Source organism: Rhamphochromis longiceps, linkage group LG4 (assembly GCF_057381845.1).
Source record: "Rhamphochromis longiceps isolate RC_006_pf linkage group LG4, R_longiceps_female_GT1.1, whole genome shotgun sequence".
NCBI lineage: Eukaryota > Metazoa > Chordata > Actinopteri > Cichliformes > Cichlidae > Rhamphochromis > Rhamphochromis longiceps.
In genome coordinates, this window is record NC_140560.1 from 14,003,095 (window position 1) to 14,012,973 (window position 9,879).

The 9,879-nt window shown below is 39.4% G+C and overlaps 1 protein-coding gene across 4 annotated transcripts; it reads left to right on the top strand.

The window, feature by feature from the left end:
* Positions 1 to 514: 514 nt before the first annotated feature.
* On the top strand, positions 515 to 5,362 carry LOC146671211 (uncharacterized). 4 transcript variants are annotated; one of them, XM_085403400.1, is made up of 10 exons: positions 515 to 641; positions 1,067 to 1,173; positions 1,532 to 1,650; positions 1,753 to 2,169; positions 2,253 to 2,478; positions 2,658 to 2,807; positions 3,501 to 3,718; positions 3,807 to 3,960; positions 4,042 to 4,151; positions 4,714 to 5,362. In XM_085403400.1, the coding sequence occupies exons 2-10, from the start codon at positions 1,134 to 1,136 to the stop codon at positions 5,023 to 5,025; spliced, it is 1,746 nt and encodes a 581-aa protein (XP_085259526.1). In that variant the 5' UTR covers positions 515 to 641; positions 1,067 to 1,133; the 3' UTR covers positions 5,026 to 5,362. The 4 variants fall into 4 exon arrangements, with proteins under 4 accessions (XP_085259526.1, XP_085259525.1, XP_085259523.1 ...); XM_085403399.1 differs by having other exon boundaries at positions 1,084 to 1,173; XM_085403397.1 differs by lacking the exon at positions 515 to 641 and adding an exon at positions 804 to 934.
* Positions 5,363 to 9,879: the final 4,517 nt, after the last annotated feature.

Here is a 9,879-nt window from a genome sequence, read left to right on the forward strand (position 1 = left end):
CAGTTTGAAGAACAATATCTAGCGGTATAATATCGCGAGATCTCGTTAAATTTCTCTTGATTAAAAATGGAGAAAATGATTAAAAGTAATATAGGACCAAATACGAGGAGTTAGACATAGCTAAATTTGTCATCAGAAGCCACACTACATTTTATTTAGTTTAACACTTACCGTGATCGGGCTGTCAACAACCTGAGGCTCCTGCACTTCAGGCCAAGATCCACCAGTTGATATTTCCACGGTGCTGGTTGTTGTTGCAGTACTACAGTTGGCAAAGACTGAAACACCAAAATTTTCCGATCCTAAAGAGTGGGATGTTGGGGGGATCCTCCATCCTCTTGGTGGGCTTCCATTCGTCAAATACAGAGGGTGCGTCCGTTTAATGTGGCGAAAGAATGAGTTAAAAACTCTGAAATCTTGTTCACAGCCATCTATTCCACAGTAAACCCAAAAATCCTGCCTTCGACCATGAGCTGCATTTATGTGGCTAAGGAGCACCTTCAGAGTTAAAGAAACAAAGATAAAACAGATCATACATCTCCAGAGCGCCATGGTGAACTGTTTTCGCGCAGTAGCAATGCAGCTTTACTTTACCGCTCTCCACTGAAGGCCACAGATGAGAGTGTGGGACCATGGGAAAGGTAGGCAATTTTAAAAATATATGCATCCTTAATTATCCAATTTTTCAGGTTTAAATTACATCAGTTATATTTATTTTTAGGCAATAAGTGTTTAAGACTGAATTTATATTTTTATTTTCTTTTTTTTTACTTAAAAAAAATTAAATATAAATAATTTTCTGCATGCGCATTCTCAGTTCCTGTCGTGACGTTACTTTCACGCGGGACAAACTCTTTTCCCCTGCTTTGTTAACCATCAGGACCGTTAGGAAGATCAAAATTATTTATCTAAACAAAGTGAACAGTAATTTAAGGTTGGTAACATTAAGTTGATTTGAAAAATACTATGGTACAACGGTGTTATTAAGATAAAGTCGTGTTTTGTGAGGGCTGCTAGTTAGCAATCTAGCTAATGTGTTAACTTTAGCTAAATGTTCTTATTTAAGCCGTAGGATATTTCCAGGTACTGTGAGTGGAGGCTTTGGAACCGAACTAGAGAACTGCTGTCACGGCATGGACAACTTTGACGATGCCATACTGTCTGTGTTGCAGGGTAAGTCTTATTTTTCAGTTATTTTGGTACGTTAGCTAAGCAGCCTTAGCATCTGTTAGCATCATTTCTGAAACTTGGAGCTAGGATTGCACTCTACTCTGAACTTTATCCACATTATAGCCTTGAGCTGTCTTTGCCTAAATAGACTTGGAACATCATTCTTGAAGACAGCCAAAAATAGTTTTATTGCATTCCCAAATATTTGATAAACTGTTTTAAGTTTGACATTTTATCCTGTTAATATTACTTATTGCTAAAATACATTTATTGACAAAAAAAATGACCTCAATATGTAATAAGCCACGCCCAGGAAAAGAGAAATAAATATCACTTTTGAAGTTGTTTTTCTCTTTTACAGCTGCGAATATTGATGAGGAAACTTTGAGGAGCTTTACCCGGGATGACCTAAAGGATCTTTTTCCGGGCCATGAAAATTTCTTCCGTAGAAAGAAGATTTGGGATTTTATCAGCCAAAAGGTAAATACACATTATACCACTAAGAAGATGATTACTGTCCATATTGTCTAGCATTAATTTGCCTAATTGTGTATTTTTGTTTATATCCCACAACTGTTATAGTTTAAGAGTACTGACCAAGATGCCAACACTTTCCATCGAAGCGAGAGTAACCCCTTAGGCTTTGATGTGTCACAATGTCAGCCTCAAACTTCCACTCCCATTTCCTACACTGCTGACAAAAAAATGAAAATGCCAGACCCACCAGAGTATGTGGTGTATACAGATTCAGAGTTGGACATGGTGCGCAGTCAGTACTTTGCATTGCTCCACAGTGGAAAGGAAAAGGACTGTAGGATGTCGAAGGAGCTATGTTGCAGACTTGTAAGGAACACCGTCACCAGCATGGTTGCAATCCTCCGTGCTAGTCCCATGGGGAAAGAAGTAACATACCCCTCCAAACTCGAAATGAGAGCAATGTCGCAGAAGATTGTCGACTATTACCCCATGTTACGTGATGCTGACACACACATGCCATACGTAAGTCATTCTTTACCCACTACAATATCTAAAATTGAGTGAGATAATAAAATGATGTACAAATATATATTATTTTACCACAGCTGACCATCTACACCAAACTGTACAAACGACTCCAAAATATGAAGTCTCCAAGGAAGAGGCAGGGCTCCATGCCACAACGAGGCAGGCCCAGGAAGACTCTTTTCAGCTCAGATGACACAGACAATGGGACTGAAGGTGACCTAAGTGGTGAAGCAAGTGGTTCAAGTGACTATACCATACTTCTTGAGAGCAATGATGACCTCAGTGAGGATAACTCAAATGCAGGTGTGTACTTTGGTCTGCTGTACTAATGACTTTTGGACATCTAAAACTTCAAAGAGACCACCTGCCCTCAGTTTTCTGTTCAGAGTGCATCACAAGATTTATACAGTGTTGAGTATTTTCCTTAACTTTCTAGCTATTCCCTGTTATTACATTCTGTTCATCTTCTGTTTTTTCCTCAGAGAAAGAATCCCAATTGCCGCTACCCTCCACTGTACCAACTACGTCAAACAATACTACCCTGGCTTTACCACTATTATCCAAGTCAGCCTCATGCTCTGCACCCAGGGCTGATATAGGTCCTTCAACTGCACCTCCAGATGATGTTGTTGGTAAGTCCACCATCACCCTTATCTACCTCTGTCTGACTGTGGTTCCTCTTACAGCTCTTTCCAAAATATGGTTGCAGCAATGAACCCCGTTCTAAGTGTTTATTCCATAAATCATAGTGGTTTGGCATTAACTCGAGTAGGTGTGTAAAATCAACATATGATAGATCCCTCATTCCAGTTTGCCAGTTAGCCATAGTAAGTATTTTAACACTTTGTGTTGTAATGGGTGTTACTCAGTGCTGATTATTTACACATGTAAATCCTCATGCTGGTCACATCTATCATGCCTTATCACAGTGTTTCTGTCATAGATCAAATTACCTAAAATATTTTTATCCATCAGCTCATAATCACTGTTCACACTGATGTGAACGATATACACAGTAAACAACCTTTACCTTATTTTCACCACAGTTTTATTCACGGGCATCTTAAACTGTCGTTTTAATATTTGATTCTGTTCAAACTAACAATTAACATAAATCCATGATCATTATAAGAAAAGGACACAAAGGGAAATGATCAGGACATATAGGGTCAGTTCATTACTCAAACATATTTAACCTAAACATTAATTCTCAGAAATATTATACTTAAAAACAACCATGCAACTAGAAATGACTGATTAGAAAAATCTGAATTTTGTGAAGTCTAGTTACACCATGTCTTACAATTGCTCTTTGCTTTCCCTAGCAGACCATGACAGCCTGAAGATGCAGGCAAGACATTACAAAACCTTGAGCAACATGTACAGGAAACCCAATGCAAAACCCAACCAAAGTGACGTTGCTCAAATTTTGGACCTGGAGTTTGAGGCCAGACGAACTTTTATTGACGCAGATATTACAAGGGAAGAAGACAGGCCCAGAAAAGTATTTGAAGCATACCCGTGCTTCAAAGACATACAAAATGTAAGTTCAACTACCTTCAGTTAAATTCCTTGCTTTCTCTGGATAGGTTTAGTTAGTTCTTGACTAACTGAGCACAACTTTGTCATAGGCGATGGATGAACTGCGTCGCATCATTGGTGGCTCCAACTGCAAATACATAGATCAAATGAAGGGTCGATGGGCAGAGTTTTGTTCGAAAGTGCAGTTCTATGGCATTTGGAAGAAGGTCCTGAAACCTCCTCTCCCCTTGGATGTACGTGGAGGTAAGTGGCCTTTTCATACATTAAATCCACACATCAGATATGTTCGGATTGCTTTGTTGAGATACTTTTCTCTGTTCACAGTGGATTTTACTGTCACTCTCTTCAATGCACTTCCATCTCTTTTTCCTTCAAAAACTACACCACCAAAGCGGCTGGGAAGTGCCAGTGAGGCTCTCCTTCATATCCTCAAGGTGAGAACAGCTGCAATACCAGCCACTGTAACTTGTACTCCATTTACTTGTATTGTTATTATTAATATTATTATTTTGCTTTTCCTGCTTAATAAGAGTAGGTCGAAGTTCAATTCAGCAGGGATTAAATTACTCCTTATTCAGGATTTCTTAATTGTTATTCAAAACCTACTCCAGAGAGGCAGCACAGAGCAAAAGCACATTGCAGTTAGGATACAAGTAGAAGCAGTAAAATGATATATTTAAAAAGGCCTTCAAAAACTAGAATATGTAACAAAGTTAAAAGAAATTGTTTTAAAAAACAAATGAGAAAAAAAGCACAAATAGACATGATAAAAATGCTGCAAATTAGAGAAAATTCATGCTCAGAATTAATACATTTCCAAAATTTCATATTTATGTAAGTCAGATATTTTATATTTATTTCTTCTATTCCAACAGTAAATCAGTTGGAGCATTCTAAACTCTTGATATTGCTATTTGTGTCTTAAGCTGTTTGGATGCACAGCAACCCTTTCATTGAAAATCTTGAAGAATTTGTCCTTTTTTTGTGCTTTTCTAGCCGGGTGAAGATGCAATGCTATACCTGGAGAAGCGGCCTCTCTCCTCCCCAGTGCTGCTTTTTGATGGAACAACCAGCATTGTTGCTGTAGGAAACATACCAGTGACCACTCTCCCCTTGGAGGATTTCTGGGAAGGAATGTTGGTGTTGATGGCATATTACTACACCTTGCACTTAACATACCCAAAATGTGTTGCAACGGTCCTCTCTGTCATACAAACTGAGGTAATCACTGATGCCATCCATGATCAAGATGCCACTAGTGCATATAAGAAAGCAATAGCTGAGTGGAAGTCGTTCTTTGAAAAATAGGTGAATACCAAGCAGGATTTTATCAGGTCATTTGCAGTTTGTTTAGTTTTGTAGTACGTTTGTACAACTTTGTTCCTAATTTGCCTAGCAATGTCCTGAGAAACGGCTTTACTTAAGATGCTTTACAAATGAAAGTTGTTGTTTTTTTTTCTTAGTGACACTTTACCTGAGGCATGTAAAGTTTTAAGTCAGTAATGCCATTATTTATAACATTGTGAGACTATGTGACTGTCACAAAAGTTTAAGGCCAAAACTGTAATTTTTTTTCTGTGTTTAGGCCTTTTAAAGGGTTGATTTAGACTTTTAGGGATTGTGCAGCAGCCCTATTTTGTTTAAAAAAAAGGATTTTGTTCTCATGAGAGAAATAAATATTGGCATATCACTCTTGTCCTGGTTGTGATTTCAGTAGAAGCCAAGGAGTAGGAAAAAGGTCTGTTTTAAGGTTTTTTTTGCCTGGATTTAATATTGATTCGGCTCTATTTTAAGATAAGCCAACCTGAATCAAGAAACAAATTAATCATATTTCACTAATATTGAGTAGTTTTTCATAGTATTAGAACTATTTTTCTCGTTGCAGTGCATTCATTTGCTGCAAGTAAGAATTCAAAACATAAAAAAAGACTGTAATTTAGCATATTTAACTAATATTTGGGACTTGATATCAAGTAATTTTATCTTAAATTGAGCTCTTTAAAGCTTATTTTAACCCTCTTCAATTCTCAAATGTGTTCTTTTATTTCTGGATTAAAAAATCTTATTTCAAGATTTCTTATTAAGTAAAATAAACTTGCTGCATGGACAGATAATTTCACTTGTTTTCAGTGCTTTTTGTATCAAATGTAGTATTTTTTTCCTAAATATAGACTAGCCATTTTTGCAGTGTGTGTGTGTTTCTGCTTGTGAGACGCGCTCTCTGTGTGTTTCTGTGTGTGAAATATGAACATGGTGACAGTGACGGTTGATGTGTGAATGGGAGGACATTAGAGCAAAGACACATTTTAGGATCAAAGGTTGATGCCTAGTGTACCTTTGGAACATTTGCCCTAGGAGTGGCGACCCTCCTGTTCGTGGACGCGCGGGCAGGACCGGCGGCGTCCGGATGCCGAGGTGGTGACTTGGGGAGGTGAGGGCCCCCGCATAGCTACGGAATAACACTGGGACCGCAGCGTAATCGCGGGTTCACATTTATTCCGGACTAGAACAAGACACATTTTGCGAACAAAGGTTGAGTCTAGATTAGTAAAGAAATAAAAAGGTTAAATTCCTCGTTTCAGTGGTTAAAATTGTTGTGTGCCTGTCCCCTGACGAGTGTGAAATTAAATAAAGAGGGAATTTGGAGCCACATAGAGATAGACGGGCATAATTGGGTGTATTACTCTGTGGTGTAATAAAAAAATAAAAAAGAGAGATAGTAAGAGGTGTGTAGTGGAGAATTATGACGCTGTCAAGGTAGGCGTGTTGCCTGCTTATCTGTTTAACATGTGATGAAAATGAAATTAAATAAATCTCTTAGTGTGTTAATACAGGAAGCTGCGGACCTGGACCAACTGCCCCCACAAGCACAGCGGCCGAAGCAAAATTATAGGTAATGGGAACCACACCCAGCACGAATCAGCAGCTGTGAAAAAGACAGCAGCAAGGAGAGAATTAGAGGAGGAATTAAGAGAAGTTTTAACACATAAAATTGGGGCCAACGGACTTGTGGAGGTTGGGAAGGCGTCCGGAGCATCACAACAAAAAGGTGAAACAAAAACACACAAGCAGAGAAATCTGAGAGAAAGGCTCCTTTTAAGGTAACGCCTAGTTTGAGAAAAGATAAAATTAACCTGCTTTTATACAAATGCACATACACGCAATGAAGAAACAGCTTACACTCATGAACACGTGAAGATTTTCCAGCAAGGCTAAAGCAGCGAAACTTAACATACATCTGTTGTTAAAGGATAAATACATTACTGACAAATAAACCCTCTGGGTTGCAGGACAACAATTTAACTTCAAAGAAAAAGACACTGGTCTGACCAACCAGTGATGACACGACAAATTTAGGGGTTAAGAGATTCAAATTGTGACATGTTTTCTGCTGATTGATTGATACAAGTGATTACTGAATGAAAGAAAATTTCCTTTTGGGCTTTTAAACATGATCTTAAGAATTTTAACAGGTGCATGTTGTCCTGTCAACTTGGTGGGTTAGGAGTTGATTATATCGGGAGAGAAAAAACAAAAAAAAAGGGGGAGAGAAGGCTGACACAGGGCCTGGTCCCGGTGTTTCTCCCCTCTCGTTGTAATACAGCCAACACAACATCATTTTCCTGTTCGTTTGCTTTTGTTTTTGCCTGTTTTTGTTTTTTTGTTTTTTCTCTATATATATTTAATTACAGGCTGCTTTGCCGGCCCTGAAAGCCGAGGCTGACTGGACTCCTGCTCTCCCCCATATGTGACACTGACCAAATGCTGCAACAGCTGGACCCACAACAACGACCTGAGAATGTCAACAGACCTGCAGGAATGTGATCTCATGCAGCCGAGACGGAGAGCACTAAACCTAAGGCCCGTTTCACTACACGGGGGAAAATTCCCAGACTGCGTCAGCTGACAGAGCTGTGACGAGACGCCCGCCAAGCCCGAATGAAAAGTAAGGCCGAGCGAAAGAATGCTGACCTTGATAACTTTGCATTCACACTGTGCAGGACAGTGATGGACCAACACGGATGATCGGGCGGCGAAAAAGGGCGTGACCGAGACAGGAGGAGTAACTGAGGTCAGAAGGCACCTCAGAATGGACAAAAACACAGAAGAAGATGCAGGTTTCACCTGCGGTGAACATCGACACTGGAGAAAGGACTGCCCCAATTGGGGTCAGAACCAGGACGGACTGAACTTTGAGCAGCAGCAGCAGCAATGGTCGCAAACGAACTGAAAAGGAGGGGGGCAGGACCCCAGGGCACGCTTCAGGCAGTGGTTTACCCAGAACACCAGAACAGGAAAGTGATGAACACACACACACACACACACACACACACACACACACACATACACACACACACACACACACATTGGAATGCTGATTCACTGAGAAGTGATGCACACATACACATGCACACGCTTGTGCAATGAAGAGTGATCCACACGCACACACACACACGCTGATGCAATGAAGAATGCTTTGCTTATGCTGATATGCAAAATGCTGCACACAAACATCCCAATGCATAATTTTTATGAGGAGCCATTGATTTCCATTGATTACTTAGAATGTGTTATATGTCACTCAGAGGGCATTTGTGTAGATTTTAGGAATAAGGTCTAAAACGGTTTGGTTATGAAAACAATGTCTGTGCGTGATGTCTGTTTATGGCTCAAGGCCTTGACTGAGTTCTTTGCTGTGCTTCACACAGCCCTGATGAGGAACAGTGGCACAGAGTGAAAATGATGAATTAATAGTGTAAGTTTTAGGTCGGAGTACGGCATTTTCTGTGATTGAGTTTTGGTTCAAGGAGGAACAAAAGGTGTTACGGCACCTGAGCTTCTCATTCCCACACAATATTGTCCCGGCAGGAAGCAAAAACGTTCCTGTGAATTTCTGGTTGATTTTGTGGCTTTGCTTAGCGCTAGTTTGATGTTATCAGTGAGCTTTGGCTTGTGCTCTTTCTCGTAAGCGAGAGAGGGATAGTTTTATGCTTGGACATGTCTGCAACGGGCCCTAGTTTGTGTTATTTTAGTAGTATTTTGTTGGTTATGTCTGTTTTCGTTTTTGTTACAGTGCACTGAGATAAGAAAATCTGAGAGGTGTGATCCACCGGTGGTGATATGTTGATATTTTGATATTTTGTGAGTTTATGATTTAACAATCAGCTCTTTAAACCAGGCCTGAAAGATTGAGATTTAAAGCGCTATGAAATATTCTTACAAAAACAGTTGCAAAGTGTGTTTCTCCATGATTGTAATTGGCTTGGGAGAAATTCACTTATAGGGAACACTGAGAAGTTCTGAGTCTAAAAGGATTGCACCGAGTCAATCCGGCCCAAAAAACAACAAGGAATTGTTTTCCTTTTAAAATGATGACGTCATCTTGCTGGTGATGGATGCTCGAATAGGTTGCGCGTGAGACTCCATTATCAGCAACATCTGGTATGAATGTGTGTGGAGGTATGCATGTGAATGGACTGTGATGGACTGACGACTAAAAGTTTTGACTGACTAGATACTGAGACAATGACTGCACCAACTTTAGGATTAGTAAATGCCAATAAACAATTCATAAACAATTCACCCAGCCGGCAAGAGAAGGGTGGATGCTTCGCTTTGTTTTGTTTTGTTTTTCAGGAGCAGGAGGATAAGAGAGACTGGAGGAGGAGACTCTAGCTTCACATAAGTATGAACTGCAGACTTAACACTGTGGTTGCTGATTTTGAGTTACTGATGTTTGCATTAAGAAAACTGTGCTATATTAGCTGTGTTTTGAGTAAGGTATCATGTTATATTATTGGGAATGCCAAATGCTACAGTGGAGAAGACTTTTGATACCACTCATGACTGGAATATGTTATTATTAACCATAGCAGGCCACTGTAAAAAAGTCAATTAAATTTTATAGAGGAAAATCGTCAAAACTTTAACAATACCTATGAATGACTGGCCACATTCAGAATAGAGATATGCAATAACAAACATTGGTCCACGTGATTTAGGTTCTCATTTGAAATAGTAAGTTATTAAATGTAGAATATAATTGACAGGGACATTTGATAGGATGTGGTACTGCAAAAGAACAAGAGCAAAGTAAATAAAGAAAAATATTGTGTTTGGTTTGGATAAATTCAGATTAAAATGTACCATTACACTCAGAGG

Excerpts from the sequence above, each read along its gene's own strand:
- LOC146671211 (XM_085403397.1), top strand. The coding sequence starts at position 804 with ATGCGCATTCTCAGTTCCTGTCGTGACGTTACTTTCACGCGGGACAAA. Across the intron at positions 1,174-1,531 it reads CATACTGTCTGTGTTGCAGG|CTGCGAATATTGATGAGGAA; the intron begins GTAAGTCTTATT and ends TCTCTTTTACAG. Across the intron at positions 3,719-3,806 it reads GCTTCAAAGACATACAAAAT|GCGATGGATGAACTGCGTCG; the intron begins GTAAGTTCAACT and ends ACTTTGTCATAG.